This window comes from Dermochelys coriacea, chromosome 1 (assembly GCF_009764565.3).
Source record: "Dermochelys coriacea isolate rDerCor1 chromosome 1, rDerCor1.pri.v4, whole genome shotgun sequence".
In the NCBI taxonomy this organism is placed as follows: domain Eukaryota; kingdom Metazoa; phylum Chordata; order Testudines; family Dermochelyidae; genus Dermochelys; species Dermochelys coriacea.
In genome coordinates this window covers 328,392,349-328,419,712 of record NC_050068.2, presented here as the reverse complement: position 1 = coordinate 328,419,712, position 27,364 = coordinate 328,392,349, and the positions used below count along the sequence as shown (strand labels likewise).

Below are 27,364 nucleotides of genomic sequence, written 5' to 3'. Positions count from 1 at the left end.
GCCACCACCAGCTAACATAATTAGTCCTATGTCTCAAGTGGGAAAAGTCTGTGCTACAATGCTGACAACTCAGGGTTCAAACTCTACAGATATACAATGGAAGAAGGTTTTTACAATTGCAAAGAAAAGTTTGATCTACATTTTTCCCTTAACAAAACCCTAGAAAATTATATAAAAAGCTACATTAAAAGAATGTTATTTAGGTTGCAGAGTCAAGCTCTCAAATACTAAGAAATATTAGCGTCATGCTTCCAATGCAGTTTTAATTTTGTCCCATTGTACATAGGCACTATGGAACAGTCTTTAATTACATGATCACAAATGATTTTTTCCAACAGGATCTAGGCTTCATTCAGTGCACAGGTTGGATGCACATGAGTGCCCATCTATCATTTCCTAAGGTTCAAGTTTTTGCTTTGTATGTATCCCTTTGCTATGTATCACTTACTCATGTGTGTGTCTGTTTGTGAAAACAGTGCCAGCAGAGAAGAGATCATTTCCTCTCTAAAGCAGCTCAATATTTCCAGAGGTAAGGAGTATCTGGTCACCTTTCCAGTAAGGGAAAGGTGACCACTCTTGTAGTGTCGTGTGTGAGAGAATCAGGGTCTTCTTGTGGGAATTGGTTCTCTGTGGAATGCACGCAATTCTGTGCATCTAAGGCATGTCTTTGGGATGGAGACTTTCTGATTGGTTTTCCTTTTTTTTTTTGCACACACACACACACTGTTTAAGGAGCTGATCCAAAGCTCATGGAAGTTATTGACTCCTATAGATTTTGGATCAGGTCCCAGCACTCAATATAAAATCAATTTATTTAAAATAATTGTGTTCACCTTAATTTCTCTTCAAAACTAAATATTTGTTATCTTGAGTTGCAGAATATTTTGAATTACAACAAATACAAGTCTAGGTTTGTTAATCACATTAGACTTACCAAATCCAAAAGCGCTAGAGCCCCCAATACTTTGTGAAGCCTGAACGCTGGTAGACGTATAGAGTCCTGTTACCAGTAAGCCATCAAAGAATGTACTTGTCGAAATAGTCACTGAAATGAAAGATATAAAAAAAATTCTGTAAGGACCACTCAATTGTGTGCTGAGTTCTGTACTCTTTCTATGGACAAGATTCTGCCATCCTTACTTCATTGACTAAAAACCTTGCCCCACACATACACACCCACACACACACACAGAGTGGTTCTTCTCATGGAGAAGCGCAACTGGATAAATAAGAGTAGCAGACTCTTGGAGCTCAAATAATGAACTTCAGTTCTGTGTAAGAAACTGTCCTGAAATAATACTCTCACTACATATAAAATGATTTAGTGACTGTAAATTAGTTTGCAAATGTAAATTTCACAAACATGGTTGACACAATTGAGAATTACAGCATCAGGATTTGAAATTAACATCAGAAAGGTCACTCATCTCTATCCGATAAGCTCCTTTTCCTAGAAGGCAAAAAAACCTCATATTGTAAACTAAATGAACTGGTTTTTAGAAAATTTCAACATCACCGTCAGTAGAACATGTGGTTTACAACTGGCTGTCAAGAGCACAGAATAAATGACATAAGCAATAAAATCATTATGGTTTATAGTATCACTCTTTCTGGATTTCAAATGTGTGCTACATGACAATAGTGATACACTTTAGTGTATTAAGCAGTTAAATCATGTACGCACATAGGTCATTACAGACCAAGTGTATTAAAATAATCCACTGGATAATTTTTAAAAATATTCTTAGCTATATCAGTTAAACCATTGTCCTGATTTTCTTGACACTTGCAATTTTCAGCTGAAAATGCATATTATTTAGGAAGGCATTGAACACTGAAAAAACAACAACAATTCACAATTTTTGCAGTTTATTCTGTAAACATTCATCCTCAGTTTTTTGCTTTGATGTCTTATCAGATGTTATCAACTTAAACAGAAAATCCTTTATACAATCTGCTTGAATGTTCTATCCTAAAAAGGCCAGAACTATTAAGTGACAAGCTTTTTCTATTATGTAAATGCAATATACATAGCAATAGCCTCTATGCCTGGAATGACCTCACTGATCCCGTAATGCCATGCAACCTCCTTTGCCTTTTTAAAATCTATTGACAAAAATCCATTTCTTCTGACAGTTTCTAACACTTGCCCAAATACCTATATATTTTTTTAAAATGGAACTAACGTAAAGCACAAAAACTAAAGCAAGCAACTAAACCATATATCAGGTAAATTTTCCTCCCCCTCTTGGTGTTTCTTTGTAATCTACTTTGTAAAATCCTTTTTTCCAAAGTGTCTGTAAAGCATGTTTTACACCTATAGCTATGTATAAAGAACAAAGACCGGCAATTTCTTAGAGGCTATCAAAGGCCCAGTTCCTCCAAAGAGGTGCACACAGGCAGACCTTTGCAACAGTGAAGAGTTCCATTGAGTTGATTGATGTCCCACACAACTTTGCATCCGATGAAGTGAGCTGTAGCTCACGAAAGCTTATGCTCAAATCAATTTGTTAGTCTCTAAGGTGCCACAAGTACTCCTTTTCTTTTTGTGAATACAGACTAACACGGCTGCTACTCTGAAACCTTTTGCAAGATAGAGACCTTAGTAATTATTACAGGTTCTCTTCCACCCACCTTTTCATACACAGAGCTCAACGATGGACTGTAATCTCTGATCACTTCAGACTCCCTTATCCTCCAAACTTTTTTGGTTCTAAATATCTGGCCAGATAGGGCAAACATACTCTCCACCCCAATGTATTCCTTTCTTACTCCTGCTAGAAATGTCATGTGCTGGGGATGACTCAGTAACCGAAGTGGGGGTAGGTGGTGAGGTGTTGGTTCAGGGTTCTGTCCAGTAACCATTTAAATCAGTGTCATGTTAAGACATTCCTAGTACATTGAGCAGCAGGACTAGTCTGTTGTTCTGGCTGTATCATCATCAGTCTTCAGTGGTTAATCTGTGGTACACATTCATACAAGTTGTTTTGAGGGTTTGTTATTTTTTATTAGTAGGACCTATAAAAATGACAGGGAGAAGGCTGTTTTGGTTTTTAACTAGAGGATTAACATCCAGTGTGTTTAATTTACTCCTAAACAGTGGGTGAAAAGCATTGATCGAGTAAGGGCACTGGGCCAGTTCTCTGCTGCCATTTTGTTTCGCTGTGAGGCAGCCTTATTCTTTCTTGAATAAATGGTGAGCACTCTCTCTGGGACAGAAGGGATATTTTACAATGCTCATATTTGATTTTGGACACATTTGCGTGATCACCAATCCCCAATTTACGTGTACATGTAATGGATCAATGTTCATTGCTAAATAGTATCCAACACAGTATGGTTTCCCCATTAAGCCCGTGGGAAATTGCGGATTGCCTTGAAACACTTTTTAATGGAGCACTAAATTGTTGTTATACATTTGTAATACATTGTAGAATAATTTCAGAATTAGTTCTATAAGAGACTATAATAAGAGTGACATTCTCAGAAGGTGTAAGTGACAATTCTTTTAGGACCTAGCTCAATCCAATGGGGAAGACATCAAATAGTTCATCTCAAATGAAATACGGTATGTTGTATTACATATTAGTACTAACAATCATGAATACGAAAGCTATGCTAACATACAGCCCAAAGTACAGGACTATGATTTGATATCAGGGACAGGGACTTGTTATTACACATTATTTTACCTTCTGTGCTCCAGAACAGCAGTAAAATAATCATTTTTCAGTCATTTGTTTCAGCCCATATAGTGGCTTGCTTGTTAAACAGTCAACAGCATTTCTTTGCAGCCTGGAGGAGGGTGGAGTGGGAATTAAAGTCTAGGCCGGGGTAGTCAACAGGAAGACTGCAGGCCAAATTTGAATCAGACATTTCTGAACAGACTCCACAATCTTTTTATTTACTTATTACTATCATTATTATTGTTTGGGGTGGGGAGTAGTATTTTTGTCTCTGGAGTCTGGACCTTTACTATATCTTGACCAAGAAATTTGGACCTTGACAAAAAAATAATTGACTACCCCTGGCCTAGACCAAGGCCTACCTGGGGGTAGGGAGTGGCCTCAGCCCTGCAAGTGGTGGCTATCTCACTGCTGCAGCCGTTTTGTGAGACAGTGGCCTGAGAGAGATTGTGGGTACCTAGCAAAGAGTGTAGGAAATCCCTTCACTCAACTTTATTTCCCCCCCACCCCCACCAAAATACTCTTCCTCATGGGATAACCAGGGGAGCAAGAAATGTACCTCTCACTTCCCTGGCCACATTACTGTGAGGAGCCATGGATCTGCAGCTGGGGAGTTGGGACCCTCTGGGCTGCCTCCAAGAACTGTGCTGCAGGCACCAATCAAGCTGAGTGGTGGGATGCCACCACATGCTGCCACTGAGAATGCGAACAGGCTGCCAAAAGCTGCTGGCAGCCTGCCTAGAAGGGAAACAGATCAGCAGGGGCTAGAGGGGGAAACTGATTTTATTCGCTCTTCACACACAGATCACCAGGGCAATGAGGAGAGTCATGTGAGAAAGTCATTGGAAGAAGGAAGCTCATAGGCAAACAGGTCATAGCTCCACACAGGAAGCCCCCACCTACCCTCAGATAGCCTAGTGACCAAAAAGGGAGTGACAGACTGAGAGCAGGATATCTTTCCCAGAGAATCTGACCAGATGCACCAGCTTCCTCTGGGCCCCAGGGGTGCTCAACTCCCTCCCCCCTGCCCCCAAATCCTCACCCCCGCCTGGCCTCTTCTCGCCCCGCTCTGACCCAGGCCCCACCCCAACCCCCACCCCACCCTTTCTCCCAAGTCCTCACCCCACCTCTTCCCGCCCCAACTCCACTCCCACCCTACCTTTTCCTGCCCAGTTCCGCCCCCTTCCCTGAGCACACCCCATCCCTGCACAACACAGAACAGCTGATCATGGTGGGCGGGAGGCACCGGGAAGGAGAGGGACCAGTTGATCGGTGGGGCCACAGGTGAATGGGACGTGCTGGAGTGGGAGGAGTGGAGCTGGCTGCCGGTGGGTGCTAAGTACCCACTAATTTTTTCCGTGGGTGCTCCAGGACTGGAGCACCCACAGAGTTGGCACCTATGACTCTGACCCAGTTATCCTGGGAGAGACCCTAGGAAGGGCAATAGTGTCTGCCAGAAGTATAGATAGGTGTGGTAGCATTGCTGATTATTAAGGTTGCCCTACACTTCCCAAAGACCCTGTATTCGGTTGCTTATAACTTTGCCAAATTTTAACCATTTAGCCCAAGATCCCTGAGTTTCCCAATTCCTCTACTGTCAGCAAATAGCCATAAAACCCACTGGCAAAGCATGTACCTTATCCCCCTCTAGTGTCAGTCATGTAGAGGAAGACAACCTACTATAGCAAACAGTTACTCTATTAGTTCAAATGCGAGAGATCCGTGTAGTGGATATAAAAGTTCCAACCTTGCCAATGACACACGTGGGTGTCAATATGATGCCACACAATTGAATTTGTTTTTTCAGTTTGCTTTTTTTAAAAACCTAGGAAGTTCACACAAAAAACGATGTTAGATGAACATTAAGATTGTACGGTCAAGTATTCGAAAAGGTAGAAAATGCCAGAATTACATGATCACATACTATTTTTCCACAGGATTATAGTAAATAAAATATATCAGTTCCAATTTCTGATAAGGTGTCCTGAAATCTGAATGTCCAGGAAACAACCAATAATGGTCAGCACTTAAGCAGAGCTCTACATCTTCAAAACATGTAATAAATAGCAACTAAATAATAAAATGTATACATATAGGTCTGATCCTGCAAGATGCTGAGCATCTTTAGAGGGCTGCTGAGTACATTTCATGGGAAGCAGAGGATTTTTGACAGCTTCTCTCAGGAGTTTCTTAGAAGAGGACTTCCCATGAGTGGCCTTTATGTTAGCAGGAATCAGACTTAAATTTGGTGCCTCCTTTGGAATTAAGAACTAGAAAGCTCAAGCAACGCTTGCAACTGTTGTATCACAAGGGACAATCAGATGGCCAAGAAGCTGCCTGGAAGCAGACTGCATCTGGATGTAATAGTATCACACAAGAGATAGATCAGATTTTCAAATTGTATTTAGTCATAGGCATTTCTAAGGCACTCATCACTGTAGTACTGGAGCTATGCTTCATCTATATTTCCAATATTTTATGAAGAAAAAAGACAAGGCATGCCTTTAATTCTTTTTTAAACAGTTGATTGTCTTTTTGCCTTCAATGTCTAGATTCACTGACTCATCAATATGTTGTATATTACCCAATATACAACTCTTTAAACAGAGATGACTCTGGGTGTCTACACTACAAATAACACAAAGCAACAAGTCTCAGAAGCTAGATCAGTCAGGCTTGTGCTTTGGGGCTAAAAGTATCAGAGCCTGGGCCCTAAGACCCATCCTCCTTACTGGGTTTCAGATCCCAAGCTCCATCTACACTGCTATTTTTAGCCCCATAACATAAGCCCAAGTCAGCTGACCCAGTGAGACTCACTGTTGTGTGTGTGTGGGGGGTATTTTTGTTTTGTTTTAGTTTGTTTCTGCGGCCTGAGATACCCTTTGGGTTCAATGATTTTGGGAGTCACATAGTCCTCTTCGCTGTCACTGAAATCAGTAGATTTTCAGCAGCAGTTACTAGGAATCACTGACCTCTAGAATTGCAACAATTTGTGCACCCTTATTCAGCATCCCTCAGGATCAAGCTCTTATCTAGGATACTTATTATGGACTAGATTGTAACATTACAATCTGCTGTGGTCGAGGAAGAGATCACATAATGAACTGTGCCTCACACCTTCTTGTCAATTGTCTAAATGGGCCATCTTGATTATCACTACAAAAGTTTTTTTCTCCTGCTGATAATAACTCACCTTAATTAGCCTCTCTTCCTCTCCCTCTCTCTCTCTCTCTCTCTATATATATATCTTCTTACTATATGTTCCATTCTATGCATCCGATGAAGTGGGCTGTAGCCCATGAAAGCTTATGCTCAAATAAATCTGTTAGTCTCTAAGGTGCCACAAGTACTCCTTTTCTTTTTGTGAGAGTCACAGTTCACTGCCCACATGATGGGGGTGTGGCAGCCTCCTCCATTCTGCCCCCATCCCACACCAATCCTGTGGCATTTCAGACCTTGCCTTATTCTCTCTCCTTCACCTCTTCTCCATTCTGCTTTCCATCCTTGCCTGTTGCTACTGCTGCTGCCCTTGCCCCAGGGCTTCGTGCTAGCTGGGCACCACAGTGGCCTCTAGGAGGATCAGCAGCTCTTGCCTGCTGCCTGGTAGGATGTGTCTGAATCCAGCTGTGAAAAAACACCCCCCTTAGCGCAGCAAGTTTCAGTGCTGTAAAGCACCAGTGTAGACAGTGCTCCAGCGCTGGGAGCTATGCCCCTCATGGAGGTAGTTTTTTCAGAGCACTGGGAGAGCTCTCTCCTAGTGCTGGTGCCACGATCACACAAGCCACATTAAAGCGCTGCCACAGCAATGCTTTAACATTGACAGTGTAGACTAGCCCTAAGAAACAGAAGAAGGGATAGATACTTATATTACATTGCTGAGAACTCTGGCATCTATCTGTAACTCTGAGATGTTAATGATGCCCTAATTAGAGACAGGATCTTTTGTGGGACACATGATTTCATCTTAAAGGAGAGATTGTTGAAAGAAACTGATCTAATACTATGGAAATGCCTCAAAAATAGCAATGGCAGCAACAACTGTCTGGGAAAGGATCAAAACAAGGACAGCCACTAGTGCAGAACAAGTATGAAGGTTCAGCTAAAGGAACCCAGGATGCAAGATAGAGACAGACTGACTGAGAATGCAGGCATCCCAATCTATATACAGTGAAAAGCAATACAAAATGCAGAAAGAAAAATGCCCAGCTTATGGACAACTGTGAAAGGGGCCTGGGAAATAGAACCACTTTATATTCCAATGCCACAGCTACCCCAGGAAGAAAAAAAAGCAATAGTACATGCAGTGATTGAGATCAAGACTTCCAGTGAAGATATCAGCAGTGTAACTTTAGCAGATCCAAAGGCTCTCAATGAACATGCATTGCAGAAAAAGGCTATCAGGCACTCAACTGCCATATTTGCACTTATGCTATTGGATCAATGATCAGTTTGATTCCAGCTGGACTGCTAAAAGAGCTGCAATGTAATCCCAGCAACACTGATAAGCAGCAATATTATACTGGAGAAGTATGACCTGGTGCTGATGATGTACAGTAAAACAATTCTGAAACCAGTGGATAAACACAGACAATTGATAAGAAACTAATGAAACAAAAGGCATTATTGTTTTGAGTTCTAGTAGTTCACAACCAGGAATACCACCTACTGCTGGGCAGTGGGGCAGTGCAAACCATGAATTCGATAGCAGTACAACTCCAGAATATAGCCATTGTGACAGAGAAGGAAGAACAGTCACTGTGGGCCTATCCAGCATTCTAACATTAATGGCATATTCCAAAGAGATGAACACCTAGAGTGTAAGCTGAGGTTGTAAATAGACCCCCATGTTTAGCCATGAGACTAATAAAACAGTAGGCCAGATGCAGGCACTGAAGAAGGAACTTGCAAGCCTGTAAAGAAGCATCATTACACCTGTTGAAACCAGCACAGAGTGTACCAACTGCCTCTCAGTGGTGAGAAAATCTTCAGCTAAACTGAGGATTTGCACCAACCCAAAACCAATGAAAAGAGCACTGAAAAGAAGTCACTACCCATTATCAATGATTGAGTACATACACCCAATTTCTCCAGAGCAAAAACATTCACTCTTTGTGATGTGAAGAATGGATTCTGGTATATTAAGCTGTATGAGCCATCTAGCCATCTGACAGCCTTTGCTGCATATTTTAGCAGTTATCGTTGGCTATGAATGCCAGTGCTTAATTTGTGCCAAGGCTTGCCAGGGCTGAGCCCTGCATCTCTAGGCTTGGCAGTTCATAGTCCCGGCACCTCTGGGCTTGCTGCATCAGTTACGAAAGTAAAAAAAATTGCTTGATCCTAGTCACCTCTTTCATTACTAATTAAGCAGTGACGAAGGCCTCTGGGCATTAGCCTGGCCCCAGAGGTGTTCCAGTGTAAACTGAGCCAGGCACTAGAGGTACTCCCAGACACCAAGACTGTAGCTGATGACATTCATATTGTAGCAGAAGGAAATGTCAAGGAAGAGGCAATCCAGGACCATGATACCAAGCTGCAACAACTCCTAAATAGGTGCCTGGTGGCGTGGAATGCTAGGCTGTGTTCAGACAAGCTGAAGCTGAGGAGAACCGTAGTCCCCTACATTGTGCATCTGCTACCTGAGGGATTCTGGCTGTACCCTGAAGACTCAGAGCCATTAAGAAAATGCCCAGCCAAAGGATATGAAGGGATTTATAGGGATGCCAACTAGCTTTCCAGAATGTGTTCATGACTATCAGGAGCCTGTGAACCCTTGAAACAGTTAACACACAATGATGCTGAGTGAGAATGGTCAGACACCCAAAAACAAGCACTTGAAAGAAAAAAGAAAATCATAAGCGAGACACTACTCCTGAAGTACTACAACCCTGCAGAGCAGCTAGAGCTACAGTGTGATGCCTCAGAAGAAGCCTAGGAGCAGCACAGATGCAAAGCCAGAAGCCCATCACATTTGCAAGTAGATCCCTGACAGATACAGAAAGGGGATGTGCTCAGACAGAAAAGGAGCTACTGGCTGCGCTTTCTGGAACAATTCCACCATTTCACCTTTGTGCACAAGCTGGATGTGCAGCCTGATCACAAACCATTCAAAAGCATCTTGAAGAAGCTACTGTTGAGTTCATGCAAGCGACTACAATGCATGTAATTGAGACTCCAGTGCAATGGGATGAGGATAAGGTACTGCCCTGGAAAGTCACTACTGGTGGCAGATACCCTGAGCAGGACATAACTTCCAGAGTACAACACAGATGGCTCTGTGGAACAGGAGGCAGTCTATCAACATGCTAAAATATCACTGCATCTCTTCTGGAAGGCACCAGGCAATCCAACACAGCACCAAACAGGATGGGTTGCTACTGGCAGTAAAACATTCATACTCTAGGGCTGGCCAGATCACACAGTACAAGTGTCACAGGAGGCTATCCCCTATTATCAGGTGAGGGATGAGCTGTGTGCACAAGATGGGATTTTGTTTAAAGGGAATTGAGCAGTAATCCCTTCTGATTTAAATGCTGACACGAGAGAGAAACATACTACACACCTGGGGATACAGGCATGCCTGAGATGAGCCAGGGAGTGCATCTACCTGACAGACATGAATTCCAAATGAGAGCATATGTGCAACAGTGGAGGTGTGCAAAGAGTATAGGGATCAACAGAAGAAAACCTTCAGCCTCATGAAATCCTAACCCAACCCTGGAAAAAAATCAGAACAGATCAGTTTACTTTAGCAGGAATTATATTGTCCCGGTAAACTACAGCTCTAGTTTCCAGGAGGTAGACTATCTGGATGACACTCAGGCAAGAACTATGATCTGGAAACCAAAAGTTTTTTGCAAGGTATGGCATGCCTGACACTATACTCAGACAATGGGTACACCACAGCAGAATTCAAATGGTTCAGTGCCAAATGGGAGTTTGAGCATAAAATGTCTTCTCTTGCGTACCCACAAAGCAACAGGGAGAGTCAGCAGAAGAGACTGATGGCAAAGGCAAAAGAGAGGAAGGGATCCTTACCTGGAAATGTTGGATCATCACAATACACCCTACCAGGGACAAGATAGTAACCTAGTACAGGGACTGATGGGCTGGATAACTAAGACCCATGAGAGGTAATCTATTGCAGCCCAGAGCAGGAATGATGGTCAGGACACAGAAGCAGTTAAGCGAATGCCAAGCTAGGCAGACAGTCTGCTACAACAAAGGAGCTAAGGACCCGAGGTCACTACCTACAGGTGAGCATGTTTGCGTTCAGCCACCAAATAGCCACACAAAGCAATGGCATAAAGCAACAATCCAAGCTGCAGTTGGCCAGATGAGGTAGCTACAGAGTCAAAACCAAAGAATACTGCAGAGTGGCGGCAGACAGCCAGCACACCCAGGCAGATAGGGCCAAAGGCCAGAAGGACCTAGAGTCTCAGCCATCAGCTCACCTGACGTAGTAGAGTCAGAAGAAATGAGATGTATGAACAACATGGCAAACCAACAGGACACCAACCAACAGAATGAAGACAGCAACAGGGTGGAAACAAGTCACCCACCAACAGCAACAACACAAACTAGGGGCTGACTGGTTTGAAGACCAGCATACCTGAAGGACTGTGAGGCCTAACAGGCTACAATGGGCAGGTGGTAGAGACCATGTCCATAGGGTGGCTATGTACTAGTAACCTCTGGCCCCAGCAAGCACTTGCACAAGACACCACCACAGCAACAGTTAAAAAGGCAAGATGCACCAATTTGCAGGGAACTTGGAGGGAGTTGCACAGATTGCAGAAGGAAGGAGTTTGGATGAGACACCCCAGGAATTCAGTCTGTTTGCACGTGGCCTAAATGCTAACTGCAATTGCAGCACCTCTGCACATAGTTCTCTTAATAAAGAACAAGTTTAGTTTTGAAACATGGAGTCCTCTCATGTTATTACTCAGCATGCTCTACATGAAACAGGAGTGTCATGGTGTACTCTATTTTGTAGAACCTAAGGAAGTGTTCCAGCATTGTACTAATCTATTCTGACTGACTGACTGGGTTTACCTAATATGGGGTCATAGGCTGCCACTGCCTCAGTTTCCCCTTCTTGGGGTTCTCAAAAATTCCATCTAGACTCCTGTGCAAGTCATATTATACCCCTTCTTGTGGTGCAGTTTATTAAAACACAGTTCAAGTGTCAATTTAGATCAAAATATCTTTCCCCAATACCCCAATTTTTCAGTTTTTCCTGGGTTGAAGCAATTCTTTCCCAAAACTCAGATCCTGCTGCCAGGCATTTCCTCAAGTCTTTTACCTCTAAGGCTGTAGATCCTCTCAAGATTTCTGCTCCTGCCCCTTAAGGTATTTCCCCCTGGCTGGTATGGAGAGTCTCTTTCCCAGTCTTCTCTGACCCTGAGTCCCCTGCAAGTTTTCCTTCTTTGTTGCCTTTGTATCAAGACTTCAGGCCCCAGCTCGCTCATTCTCAGCTCATCAGATCCCTCTGAGCAGAGGCGTTCTACCAGGCCCCCTCTGGGCTTCTCTAGAGACCCCTCCCCCATGGTCTGTCTGTCTGTTTGTCTGTCCTATATGAAATCCCTGCCTCTGGGCTACCATCACGATTCCTGACCCAACCACTGGCCTAGGCCCAATCCCAATTCCATCCCCTGCGACTGCCTGACAAGATACAGAGGGGCTGACCTCAATCCCTTTGAGGGCCAGCCCACCCAGTTACACTTTGATTACATGCAACTGTTGGGAAGAACAGAAGAAAATGCAGTCAAATTGTTGCCAGGTTTTTCTGGCTTTATTAAGTGTTTGGCAAAGTGCTCAGATGCCACAGTGATAAGAGTTTTATAAATACTCAGATACAGTTTTAAAGCAAAAAGAAAAGGAGGACTTGTGGCACCTTAGAGACTAACAAATTTATTTGAGCATAAGCTTTCATGAGCTACAGCTCACTTCATCGGATGCATTCAGTGGAAAATACAGTGGGGAGATTTATATTACCAGCTGGAAGGGGGGATGGGGGGGAGGAAGAAAACCTTTTGTGGTGATAATCAAGGTGGGCCATTTCCAGCAGTTGACAAGAACCTCTGAGGAACAGTGGGGGGTGAAGGGGGGGAATAACATGGGGAAATAGTTTTACTTTGCGTAATGCATGTTATTCCCCCCCTTCACCCCCCACTGTTCCTCAGAAGTTCTTGTCAACTGCCGGAAATGCCCCCCCTTGATTATCACCACAAAAGGTTTTCTTCCTTCCCCCCATCCCCCCTTCCTGCTGGTAATAGCTCATCTTAAGTGATCACTCTCCTTACAGTGTGTATGATAAAACCCATTGTTTCATGTTCTCTGTGCGTGTGTATATAAATCTCCCCACTGTATTTTCCACTGAATGCATCCGATGAAGTGAGCTGTAGCTCACGAAAGCTTATGCTCAAATAAATTTGTTAGTCTCTAAGGTGCCACAAGTACTCCTTTTCTTTTTGCGAATACAGACTAACACGGCTGCTACTCTGAAACCTGTCAGTTTTAAAGCAGTGTCTCTTGACCTTATTTGACCACACCCCTTTCTTTGTGTCTATAGTAGTTCACACCCCACCCTGCCCTGCCACACAAGAACATATACCAATTTAAAAAAAAAATCAACATACAACTCTCACTAAAATATTAAAAACAGGAAGGCATTGATTCAAGCAGAGCCAACAATTCATTGTAATAAGGGCAAAAGCAAAAATGCAATTCTGGTCTATGCTTACAATTAAATGTGCACACCACATCATGTCAAACAGTCTAACGTACAGATAGCAACGACTTTGTATACTGCTATGCAAGCTTAACAGAAATCCATCAGAATGCACAGCGCCATCTAGAGTCAAATGCACAGCGCCATCTGAGGACCTGATATGTCTGGAGAAATTTTAGCTTCGCGAGTTATTCATTGCTGTGAGTAAAATGTGAGCAGTAAGGTTTTTCCTAAAGCTTCTCACACACGCACAGACACACACCTTGAAACATTCCATGCCGTCCCCCCTCCCCCCGTTTGAGAACCTCTGTTTTAAAGGCATGCATGAATACTGCAAATAAAAATGATAATAAAATATTTATAATTAAAGTGATGTGTGTGTAGTTAGAAGGATCCCAGATGTCCTATAAATTTAGTTACAGTCAGTACCACATTTGTAGAAAAAGTTATTTAAAAACAAATAGCGGCACATATGCTAATGTTAAACTAAATGCTAAAATAAATCTGACTGCATATAGAAATAATTTTGCTCTCAGGAGAAACCAAAAACATAGGAAGCCATCATGATGCATCAGTTCCAAATATGAATTCTAGACACTTCCTAAGGATAGTCTGAATCACAACCCTCTAACCCATCCAGCAAAAATAAAAGCAATAAACATAGGGGGAGGCTTAGTCATACTGGGTACGTATTCTCCCCAGTTTGATGAAGAAAAAGCAGAGGAAAAAATATTGCAGCATTGTTACGTATGGAAAAAATGTCCAGACTGAAGGCAGGCACAGTAGCAACATGAGTGGTAAGCTTTGTCTAGAAAACAAATTTCATGAACACTTCAGACTTTAAATTCTTAATTCTAAATCTCTCCGGATCCAAAACTAATTGAAGTAAATGCAAGTCTTTCCATTGATTCTGATGTGCTTTAGATTAGGCCTTCATGTATCACCTCCACTCCACTGTTACCAGTCTTGACGCCCCCTCCCTGTTCATTTCTTTCATAAATGTATCTAGGCCTTTTCCCAACACTTCTCATATATGGAAATTCCCTACTTGTTCCAGTTTGCCAAGGCAATATCCCCTTAGTATTCAAAACCTTCCAAAGACTCTCTATTTCCATGATGCCAACAAGAAGCTAGTGAAAAATAGCATTAATTTGTTAAAAAAGAAAACAAACCAAAAAACCCCAGAAATTTCCTTCCTCTAGGAAGAGGTTCTCAACCCGCAGCCTGCATGCGGCCCCGTTAGCACACAGCTACAACCCAGGTCAGCTGTATGCTAAAGGCTGCGGGCTCTGGGCTGCCGGCTGCCACACAGCCCCGCACGGCAGGCTTGGGGTTTGGGCTGCCGCGTGACCCCACACAGCAGGGTCCGGGTCCGGAGTCCCGGCTCCTGCTCGGCCCCGCACAACGGCGTCCAGGGTTGTGGCAGAGTTTGGGGTTGGGGGCCTGACTGCCCCCCCCGGCCCCACACAGCAGAGTCTGGGGTCCCTGTCCCCTTCCCCACACCCGGTTCTCTGTTCCTGACCCACTCTGTGGAGGGGTCTCTGGTTGGAGGGTACTGGGCATAGGGGTTTGTGTGGGGGTGGGGTTAAGTGGGGGTACTGTGGTTCTCAAACTGCAGCCCAGGTAATACTTTGTGGGCCGCATATGCAGCCCACAATGATAAATAGGTTGAGAACCACTGCTCTCAGCCTTATAGTGCATCATATATGTCTGTGTACATCTTATTCAGAATAAATGGCTTTAGGAGCATGGGCAATCTTTATTTTGTGTCCTGTACAGTGCCAGGAACATTATCAGTGCTTAATAAATTATATACAACACACAATAACGTTATTTCCTTAATATTTGAAAAGTTCCACCGAATGTTGCCAAATGTCTGGATCTCGATTTTGTAGCTCCGTGACAGCTTTTTTGAACCCTGAAAATTATAAATAGCACGAGGAATAAACAAATTACTATGGGCATGAAACAAAATTTAGTCAAGAAAAATATCCAACAATAGCTGTCCCTGAAATCAAATGGTCACTAGCAGACGTTGTCAAGAGTCAAAATTGAAATATGCAGTTATATTGCATACTGAAACCAAAACAGTGGCCACTGAAATACTGCTTGCTATAATGATTAGTGGAATGATTATTTGTATTTATAGAGTTCAAAAAATACTAAAATCAGCCACTTTGATAGTACATTAAAAAAAATGTTATACCACTTACTAAACGCCACCAAGGGAAGACAAAATACCCAAGCAGAAGTTTAGCAGATGCCATTAATGAGAATTATTGACATCAGGTATGAGACATTACCCTGTACTATAGCTCCAAGTGACCTAATGTACAATCTCAAATCAACTGATTATTGAGAAAGAGACTTTTCCAATCATAGCAAGTTGTCCACATAATATAGTCTCTTATCCAAAGCCCCATAAAGTCAATGGAAAGACTCCCGATGACTTCAAGGAGCTGTGGATCAGGCCTATAATGTTTAGGTACTTTATCTGGTTTTTAAATTCTCAGTATTACAACAATTTTAATACATTAATTTTACTACACAAAGTAACAAGCTCAATTGGACACTAGCAGAATGAAAATAATGTGTTCTAAAACCATCAGAAAAAATCTATTTTATTTCTCCTAAAATTTAAAAGCAGCTAAACCACTTTAAATCAAATTGTTTTTTTAAAAAAAAAACATGTTCCTGTACTGAAACCTGGCCAGCTTTCAATCTAAAATGATTTTTTGGGCAGCCACATAAACACTTGAACAATTCCTAACAGGCACTCCAACAGACCTTTAATGATAACAGCAGGAACAGCAGTACTGAAATCCAACAAATTTATTTTGGTGCTGTATCCAAGCATATAACAACTGTATCAAGACACATCTGTTGGAAGTGATAACACTTACAGACAGTCAGTTTCAAAAAATGCTTATACTTTAAAGTAGTCTCAGTGTGTAAACTTTATTTATATTCCACCTTGTGCTGGTGGTAGGTGTGTGTACCCAGCAAATACCAACATTACACTAAATTTGAGTCTGAAATTTGAATTTTGCCATGATTCTATGAATTGAAAAAATTAGATTTTTCTTTGAAAAAAGTAATTATTGTGATTAACTTTTAAGTACTGTAAAACCAGGCACAGTAGTGAAAAGTTACTGACCTCTGTGTTTTAAGCCTTTCAAGTTTATGTGAGGTTGGTTGCTTGATACCCATACATGAAAATTTCATAGTGTTGGCCACGCTCTCAATAAATTATTAAATAGATATGAATATGAGTGTAGTGTTCAGATTTTCAGCAGAGTGGTAAATCCCTTTATTCTCCTGTTCTCAAAAGATAAGCAGCTATTGTCTACATAACTAACAATAGTATCTTTAAGAAAAATAAAGACAACTCAAAAGAGAATAAACATTCTTGTCTGCTGGAAATTTATTATAACCCTGTAATCTCAAAATGTTTGCAAGAATTTTTTTTGGTCTTGTTTTTAGTTTAGGAGAGCATGTCAGCTAAGCACAGGCTCTTGAATATGTTTATCTCAGACTAAAAGAATACAAATCCTCTTACAGACACAAGAACTGTGATTATGATAAGCAAACAGAGTGGAGTGCATCAGTTCTAGTAACATTGGAGAATAAGGAAACATTTACCAATTAAAATATATAATATGAGGCATAGCTCCAAATATACATAATAGTGCTATCTTTTCTACAGTATATTTTCTTATTTACCAGTTGGAAAAGAAACTCTTTGCAGTTTTGTCCTACAATTCTTTTTTTATTATTTTTTAAAATACAATGGGCCAAATTTTCATTTGAGCTAAGCCCTCTTTACATCACCCTGTAGTGTACAGGGGCTTAACTATACACCCATTTAAAGTCCCCTTATCACTGTCAAAGTGGCATAAAGGTGCCTTGTGTAAATGAGAAGAAAGTCCAAGCTATTTACTTAGTTTAAGGTGCAACTGCATTACAAAATTTCATACCTGTTTTCCACCATCAGTGTATCTGCACCAGTGTGAGCAATAGCGTAAGCACAAATATAGATTAGGGGACATTTTCAGCACCTTGTTTTGAAACCCTGCTCTAACTTCAATGGGATTTGTGAATTCTCAATCTCTGAATTTCAGGTAACTTGGATTTACATGCTTAATTTTAGCATACCCTGTTTTGAAAATGTTGGTCCTTCCTCATCAAGCACCATTCATATCAATGGGTTTCCTTATGTGAAATAAACACAGACCTGAGTTAAAGTAAAGAGCTAGGACTCCATCATGGTTTAAGCTAAGGAAAGGAGTGAAAGGTAAAAGCATTACTGACCCCATTTATGTTTAACTTTTGTTCTAGTCTTCTTTACAGAAATAAAGCTTAACTGGTTGGAGGAATAACAATAAAAGCTTTTATACAGCACTTTTCACGCATAGATCTCAAACGCTATACACAGAAGGCCAGTATCGTTATCCCCATTTTACAGATGGGGAAACTAAGGCACAGGATTGAAGTGAGTTGCCCATGGTCACCCAGCAGGCCTGTGGCAGAACCAGGAATAGAAGCCAGGTCTGAGTCCCAGTCCAATGCTCTGTCCACTAGGGATGATGATTGCCCAGTATTACTATGATGCCTTGGTATTCGAGTGACTGACAAGGAATCCAGCCAGTTTAGAATGAAGAGCCAAAGTAGAAGCAGATAATCACAGAATGAGGCCACAAAGAGGAGATAATGGAACTCAGTGGGGAAATTACTGACAAGGTAGAGAGCATCCAACTCCCTGTTGGTAAGCACTGACTCATTTTAACAACTGCTACTTTTAAACAGCTTAAACAAAGGTGTTCTGGTGGCAAGGATCATATGTACAACTTAGGCTTCACAATGCAGCAATAATACAAACTGTATACATGTTTTCTGACAATAGATACCTAGAGCTGGTTGGGAATTTTTCGACTGAAGGTTTTTTGAAGAAAAAAAAAGCCAATTCATCAAAACCAAAACTGTTGACAAATCAGAGACAATTTTGACAAATCTCCAGACTCAAAAATACATTAAAAACAGTTTAAAGTTGTGTTTCAACATTTTCTAAATGAAAAAAAACCTGTTTTCTGATTTGAAACAATTTGTTTAGAAATTTAAGCTAATTAGACTAAAAAAAGTTTAGACAAGAAAAAGTTTGAAATCAAAACAAAACATTTCAAAATTTTATAAACAAATATGTAAATTCACTCTAATAAAAAAATTTTAGTTTTTCCTTTTGTGAACATTTTTGAGATTTTCACTTTTACTTCCCAATTAAAAATGGGGAGGGGGGAATTTGAACTCTTGAAAATATTTGAGGGAAGAGAAAACACCATTTCAGCTCTTTTTGGAAGGTCTCCTGGTATACACTGAATAGAAAGTATGGGCAAGAATGAGGCAGAATAACCTAAATAAGGGTGAGAGCAAAGAGAAGGAAGTGGGTAATCTGGCCAGGATAGTGGGGATTGCAATGAGATGGGAGTTACTGAGAACCTTAAACAGAAGGCACAAGACTTGCACATCTGAAGCTAATGATTATAGGAACAGGGCACAACACTGTACAAGTGCATGTGACAATTTTCCAAGGGCAGACTGTTTGTGTGATTCATAAACAAAATAATTCTACCAAAAGCACACAGTGGTTGCTTAGTTCATCCACCATGCAAATTGTAACAAAAAACTACAAGGACCACCTATGTTTTCCATTTTAGTTAAATGGGAAACATCTCTGTCTATAACATGGGACCGTACTTCAAAATAGCCTAGAAACTGGCCCTGTAAATACATGCTGGTTGGGGCAAGCAAGTGTGGATTTACACAGAAAAAAACTCAAATATAACCATAAGGAAATACATTAGTGATTATACATATTTTTAGCCATACAGCTGAATTGTGGATAAAAGCATATTTAATCTTTTGACCATAATATAGTGTATTAATATTATGCATATCTTCTCAGTCCCGATTGATGAAAAAATATGGATCAAAGCTTCAATTCAGTGCAGTACTGAACAATTTGTTAAAGTAGTAGTGGTCAGAGCACAAACAGATGGCAAAGCATAAAAAAGGTATTCATTTTATTCTTTTGATATTTTTAATATCTTTAAAGGAAACTAGGCCAAATAATGAAAAATATGTATTTTAACAACAACACTTCTAAAATAAGAGAGATTACAACTTAAATGTGTCTATGTCTCTTGCATCTATAAAGACATACATTACTAAATGATTCTGAGGCACAGATAATCATAGTAAATACAGTATATATGTTTATCATTTTTATTTTACAGTCTAATTATAGAGGATAAGGTGGCTCAGGGAATTAATAAACTAACCCATCTCATTCAGAGACCTGGGACCAAATTCACTGCTGGCATTAGCAACTGCAATACCTCTGTAGCTAGATCATTTTCTGACAGTGTTAAATTTGTTCTCTGGTTTCAAATCCTGGATTAAGTCTCATTTAAAATGAGTTTGCTGGTCTCATCATACTCATTAGCAGATATCTATCTACATCACAAAAATATAGCACAGTTTGTCACAACTGCCAGGGTCTGCATGAGAGGCTGAGAACCAGAGCAGCAGGTGTATTGCAGGCCAGGATTAAGGAAGATTTGGCAGGGCTCTGGGGGAATATTTGCACAGTGCCTCCTCCACACTTAGACTAACACTGTCAGATAGAAGCAAGCTTTCACATTAACAAAAACTAAATTCACCTACAGGATCTGAATTTGACTGGGGTCTTAACCCACCTCTTTTGCATCCAGAATTTTGCAAGTATAAATAATTGCAAAAGTAAAAGTGCATCTATGCTTATCTATCGTTGCTAGGGTTGCCAACTGTCTAATCACAGAAACCCAAACACCGTTGCCCCACCCCAAAAGGCTCTGCCCATGCCCCACCCCTTCTCTGATGCCTTGCCCCATTCAGTCCATCCCCACTCCCTCTGTTGCTCACTCTCCCCCACCCTCACTCACTTTCACTGGGCTGGAGCAGGGGTGCAGAAGGGCATGCGAGCTCTGGGATGGGGCCGAGGGGTTCGGAGTGTGGGAGGGGGGTCTGGGTTGAGCTGAGGCAGGGTGTTGGGGTGCAGGAGGGGGTGCAGGTGAAAGCTCTGGGAGGGAGTTTGGGTGCTGAAGGAGGCTCAGGACTGGGGCAGGGGATTGGGTGTGAGAGGGGTGAGGGTTGCAGGATCTGGGAGGGAGTTTGGGTGTGGGAGGGGGCTCAGGCCAGGGCAGGGGGGTTGTGTGCAGGCAGGGGTGAAGGATGCGGGCTCTGGGAGGGAGTTTGGGTGCAGGAGGGGGCTCCGGGCTGGGGTAGGAGGCTGGGTGCAGGAGTGGGTGCAGGGTGAAGGCTCCAGCGGGGTGGTGCAGCAGGGCTAAGACAGGCTCCCTGTCTGCCCTGGCTCCACGCAGCTCCCGGAAGTGGCCAGCATATGCCTGGGACCCCTGGTGGGAGTAGGTAGTTCCACGCGCTACCCACACCCACAAGCGCCACCCCCGCAGCTCCCATTGGCCACAGTTCCCAGCCAATGGGAGCTGCGGAGTCGGCACTGGGAGTGGGGGCAGCATGCGGAGCCCCCTGCTTCCTCCCCCCCGTCAAACAAGGCCGCAGGAACATGCCAGCTGCTTCTGGGAGCTACGCGGAGCCAGAGCAGGCAGGGAGCCTGTCTTAGCCTCGCTGCGCCGCCAGACTTTCGGCGCTTAAAATCTCCCGGTTTGGCTTCAGTAGCCTCCAGGAGATAGGGCCTGATTCTGGGAGACTCCTGGAAAAACTGGGAGGGCTGGCAACCCTATTAGTTGCAATTAAGATATGTAACTACATGCTTTGTTGGACTAAACAGGTAAGTAGACATATAAATAACACCAGTTGAACCCACAATGATTTCTGATGCAAACTTATGCCCTCAATTATTTGTGCAATGCAAAATGGCTGATTCAGAATGGAAGGTCACCTCTCAACCAGGCCCAAAATTCAGAAAAAAGCAAACAAACATGTATATAGTATACAGAGAAAGTAAGCTGCAGTACTAAGAAACTTTGTTTTAAAGTTTTTAAAAATCCATAATTTTGCTGATTTTGTCTTATATTTAAAGATTAAAGAACACTCCTAAACTGTCTTTTTTTCCCCCTACTACTTACATGTTCCCCTTTAAAATATCTGGACAACACGATGGCTCCTTTCACTATTATGAGCTAAAATAAAGACAAAAAATAAAGAAAATATTTGACATATCAATCAGTTACTTTATGCCTTCTTTCCTCACCCATAACTAAAACTGTTTCTATCTGGAATAATGTCAGTGATATTCCTATCTATTCACAGCCATGTCCATAGTATGAATCACAGCTTATTAGAACAGTTACAGTTGTTGGCTTTGTGAAAAGAAAATACTGCAGTGGTTTGGCTAGACTTCCAAAATGTCTATAGTTTATCAGTTTACGCTCAGCTGTTTTGTTCCATAGAGGTCTTCCATATCCCACAGGAGACAATTAATATGAAGAAGTACCTTGTAGAGTAGAAGGTGACATTCAGCATGCTAACATGTATTACAAGATGGCAGCAGGATAGTTATTTGCAGCTACACAAGCTATATCATTTCCATTTTGGTCATGGTGGTCAGCTGTGCAACTTTCCTTCCTATGGTAGTTATGCAGCTAAAAACAAGTGTGTCTGAGACACAGACATGGAATAAACTGGATGGAATGAAAATACAGCATGCCTCATTCTTAAGGACTGTGTGGTGAGGTGGGAGTGTGTGTGAGAAACAGCAATGTTCTTGGGTGGCAGAGAGCTTGAAAAGGAGTGATATGTTGGCTCTATGTAGCTGCTGTAAATTGTGGGGGATACAAAATATTCTATGGTTCTATAAGTTTCAGAGTAGCAGTCGTGTTAGTCTGTATTCGCAAAAAGAAAAGGAGTACTTGTGGCACCTTAGAGACTAACAAATTTATTTGAGCATAAGCTTTCGTGAGCTACAGCTCACTTCATCAGATCCAATGAAGTGAGCTGTAGCTCACGAAAGCTTATGCTCAAATAAATTTGTTAGTCTCTAAAGTGCCACAAGTACTCCTTTTCTTATAGTTCTATAACTACGTTAACTTTTGCTTATTTATGATAAAGGTTTCTATTGCTTCAGGTGAAAGTAAATAAAGCATAAAATACAGTTATGTTAAGTGAGGGGGTTTCTTTCCCGCAACAGAGTAAGGCCTATAGCTATAACAGTGAATCCTCCTAGTGGAGATGTATCTTATACTGCCAAACAATTAGCTTATACCATATACTAGCAAAATGACCTTTCTTTGCTGGTATAACTGCATCTACAATTTTGCTGGCATAGCTATGCTGGTAAAACTTTTAAGTGTAGACCAGCCCCTGAGTCAGACCAAAGTAAATGAGACAAAGAAGAAAAAACAGAAAGAAGCAAAATGTGACAAACTTAGCAAAGTTTATACAGAGAGAACAGTAAAAATCAGACATATGCAACATAATGTGGAGAATTTCAATTAAGTCATATAGAGTCTAGTCATTTATACCATATGCAAAGCTCTACAGAGTTACCATATCACCCATTATGCTGCACCTTTCTATTCTTGGAGCTATCACTTTCCAACTTCAAATAAATATTGGGCTACCACAGATGTCTTCTAGAGTTATTGGGCAATCCTAAATGTTGCAGGGTGGGATACTAACACTGATATTCTAGCTGATCAAGAGACCAGGACTTGAGTGAATTTTGATGTTCCTTTTTCAGCCTTCAGCTCAGAAGCATATGTAAAAAAAATCACAAACTGCCACTTCATCTCTCATTTTTGGATTACTACTAAACTATGTGAAGGTAGAATAGTCACCTGAAAAGGAAGATTGATTTTGATGCACACATGGTCCCCAAATCAGACCATAGAGCATTTCCACAGTATACGGACTAAAGAGATCTCAGGTGTTTGTCTACTCCACCAGCCGACATCTATATTTTTTAAGCAAATTCTGAGCAGTCTGGCTATGGTCCAGTATAATTAAAAGTTTTTTTTTCTTTGTTATAAGTCTAAACTTGAGGTTGGAAAAGGAGCACCTGACATTCAGCCTGAGTAGGTCCTACTGGTCTCAGTATAGTCTGAAGATGGCTTCCCTAGAGGAGTCATTCTTTTTGACAAAGATAATCAATAGGGGACCCTCAGAAACAACGAGAACAGTCTAGATCCATCCTCTTTGAAACCCCCTTTCAGGTAGTTGAAAGCAGCTATCAAATCCCCCTTCATTCTTCTCTTTCGCAGACTAAATAATCCCAGTTCCTTCAGCCTCTCCTATTAAGTCATGTGTTCCAGTCCCCTAATCATTTTTGTTGCCCTCTGCTGGACGCTTTCCAATTTTTCCACATTCTTCTTGTAGTGTGGGGCCAAAACTGGACACAGTACTCCAGATGAGGCCTCACCAATGTCGAATAGAGGGGAACAATCACGTCCCTCGATCTGCTGGCAATGCCCCTACTTATACATCCCAAAATGCCATTGGCCTTCTTCACAACAACGGCACACTGTTGACTCATATCCAGCTTCTCATCCACTGTAACCCCTAGGTCCTTTTCTGCAGAACTGCTGCCTAACCATTCGGTCCCTAATCTGTAGCAGTGCATGGGATTCTTCCATCCTGAGTGCAGGACTCTGCACTTGTCCTTGTTGAACCTCATCAGATTCCTTTTCGCCCAATCCTCTAATTTGTCTAGGGCCCTCTGTATCTTATCCCTACCCTCCAGCATATCTACCTCTCCTTCCAGTTTAGTGTCATCTGCAGACTTGCTGAGGGTGCAATCCAGACCATCCTCCAGATCATTAATGAAGATATTGAACAAAACCAGCCCCAGGACCGACCCGTGGGGCACTCCACTTGATACGGCTGCCAACTAGACATGGAGCCATTGATCACTACCCATTGAGCCTGACAATCTAGCCAACTTTCTATCCACCTTATAGTCCATTCATCCAGCCCATACTTCTTTAACTTGCTGGCAAGAATACTGTGGGAGACCGTGTCAAAAGCTTTGCTAAAGTCAAGGAACAACATGGTCACTGCTTTCCCCTCATCCACAGAGCCAGTTATCTCATCATAGAAGGCAATTAGATTAGTCAGGCATGACTTGCCCTTGGTGAATCCATGCTGACTGTTCCTGATCACTTTCCTCTTCTCTAAGTGCTTCAGAATTGATTCCTTGAGGACCTGCTCCATGATTTTTCCAGGGACTGAGGTGAGGCTTCTTCCCTTTTTTAAAATGGGCACTACATTAGCCTTTTTCCAGTCGTCTGGGACTTCTCCCAATCGCCATGAGTTTTCAAAGTTATCAATTCATCATATAATGTAAGAGTGAATCTCTGAGGTCTAAGTCTCTCAAATGTCACCATACCACATGTATTACAGGAAGAAGGATTACGGCAGCCTATACGTAGCAGAGGCCAGTATACACTGAAACAACTGGGTATTAATAAGCTCTATCTATACATCCACTGGGATGTACAGTGCAACACACTTGCACTAAAGGAGTACTTATAAAGAGTACTTGGCTCAACATAAAGGTAAAAGAATATATTGCAGTAAAGTAGTGGCCACATAGGACGTCACTATTTTGGCTGTGTCTTACACCATGGTAACTCATAACTCCATGCAACAGCAGAGGTGAGACCAAGACCCTTTTTACTCAAAAAGCCCAGGCCTCACACTTGAGCTGAAGAAGAATCAGTAATTAGAGCTGAGGTAAGAATTTCTCTCCTGCAGGAAATTGTATTTTACTTCTGTTTTCATTCCAAATTGGGATGAAAAGTTGAAATATCATTTTCCCATGAAAAATTAGATTTTGTGGAAATGGCATTTTCTGTCAAAAAGTCACTCCTGACCAGCTCTAGCAGTGATGTTCAGGGTCTGTAGCACACAGCAGTACAGTTCTGAGTCCATACAGTCCATCCATACACATACTTTGTAGCCAGTAGGTTACAATATTTTGGGGCAAGGTAATCTAAAGCTTTCATAGGCAAATACATTTTTCAAGAGATATTTTACCTCCAAAGAAACATTACTAAGCAGTATTATCCTACAAAGAGCATCAAACTGAGAGTGAGCTCAGTGCATAAAGCAGTCTAGGCAATATATTCATTTGGATAATGTGTACATTACCCCTTAGGAAGACAGTGAGGGCCTGGCATTTACTCAGATCCAGAAGAACCCAGTCAATAAAAAGCTAGATTGTGACATTTAGCTACATCCCTGCATAGGGATGGTGTGAAGCCCCAGGGTTCCAGTGGGGAGTTCCAGGAGTAACAGTCTTTCCCTGGGTTCCCTGGTACATTGGAAGAGTATGCGAGCTGCACCAGGCTTTAGATAGTACATCCTTCTCCTCCAGGCGCACATGGCCAGCTCCCAAGTTCTGGAACTGTGATCATTCCTAGTTCTTGCATTGGGTGTGCAAGAAGAGACACTTGGTGCTTTCTCGTCCCCTCCCCATCCAGCCCTGAAATGGCCAAGAAGAAATATAGGTCAATGAATTCAGATTATATCTAACTATCCCAGAAATTAACTTAGTAAGAGCCCAAAGGCTGTCATTCAAACAAGAAGTTGTGGGACTGACATTATTGGATGGAAAAATTAAAAAACTCAAGCCCGAACATCTACACTGCAATTAAACAGCCCCGCAGGCTGAGTCCCACAAGCTCAAGTCAGCTGGCTTGGCCGCGGGTATTGAATTGCAGTGTAGACAAGACTGGAGATAAGCAGGGACAGAGGACACTCGTGAAATGCATAAACTGTACCAGAATAAGCAGATTTCTACCTTGGACTATAGTAAATTGATCTGCTAGTCTATTATTATATGTGAGACACTTTTAAAGGACCAGTTTTGCTGCAATCAGTGGGGCTTTGCCAATAAATTCAGGCCTTGTCTCCACTTCCGCGCTGAATCAGCATCACTGCAATCAATGCAGCAGCATTGATTTAGCAGGTCTGATGAAGACATAATATCCTTGGCGGGAGGGATAGCTGAGTGGTTTGAGCATTGGCCTGCTAAACCCAGGGTAGTGAGCTCAATCCTTGAGGGGGCCATTTAGAGTTCCAGGGCAAAATTGGGGATTGGTCCTGCTTTGAGCAGAGGGTTGGACTAGATGACCTCCTGAGGTCCCTTCCAACCTTGATATACTATGAATTAATAAATCAACAAGAGAGTGCTTTCCCGTCAATTTAATTAATCCACCTCAACAAGAGGCGAAAGCTACATTGACTGGACAGCATCTCCCGCCGACACAGCACAATGTACACACTGCATTAAGTCAATGTCAGTTATGTCACTCGGGGGGGAGGAGCGGATTGTATGATTTTTTTCATACTCCCGAGCAACGTAACTTACATCAATTTAAGCACTAGTGTAGACTTCTGTTACTACTTTGGTACTATTGCAGTACAAATCATCAATAACAACAATAATTAATAATAATGTCATCTCTCCTTCCTTTTTGGAGTATTCCAAGGTAGAGGAAATCTAGTACATCTCTTCAGAAGGAGGCTTTTTGGAAAAAATAGGTAGCAACCTGCCACTGTAGAATTTGCTGACTCACTTGGATTGAGATTTAAGAACACTGTTTTCTGAAGGATTTGGCAATTAAACAAACATTATGGGGGAGGGAAGCCAATTGTGCATTTAATTTAGCTTCAGAGTAAGTCTGTGGCCTCTCAGTACCAGAGATGCTTTCTTTACCTTTCTGCTATAAGTCAGAGCTGACTGTGTAGGCTTGTGTGAGGAAAGAGGTATTTTTTGTAGGCAGACTAAATGACACTGCTGAAGAAATCTTACAAATGCAACATGCAGTATGGAACAATTGGAAGAAGTTAATAAATCCAAGCTAAGGCAGATGAAGAAGGGAAGTAAATTCCAGAACTCAGGACCCCTGACAATGATCTCCCTGCCACCAGC

The 27,364-nt window shown here is 41.9% G+C and overlaps 1 protein-coding gene across 2 annotated transcripts in view; it reads right to left on the bottom strand.

Moving 5' to 3' along the window:
• Positions 1-27,364, bottom strand: part of RELN (reelin) — a 455,243-nt gene that overhangs the window by 379,911 nt on the left and 47,968 nt on the right. For both annotated transcript variants that reach the window (XM_038377914.2, XM_038377905.2), the window contains exon 2: positions 935-1,045. In XM_038377914.2, the coding sequence (XP_038233842.1) occupies positions 935-1,045 (111 nt within the window). The remainder of the gene's footprint in view (positions 1-934; positions 1,046-27,364) is intronic.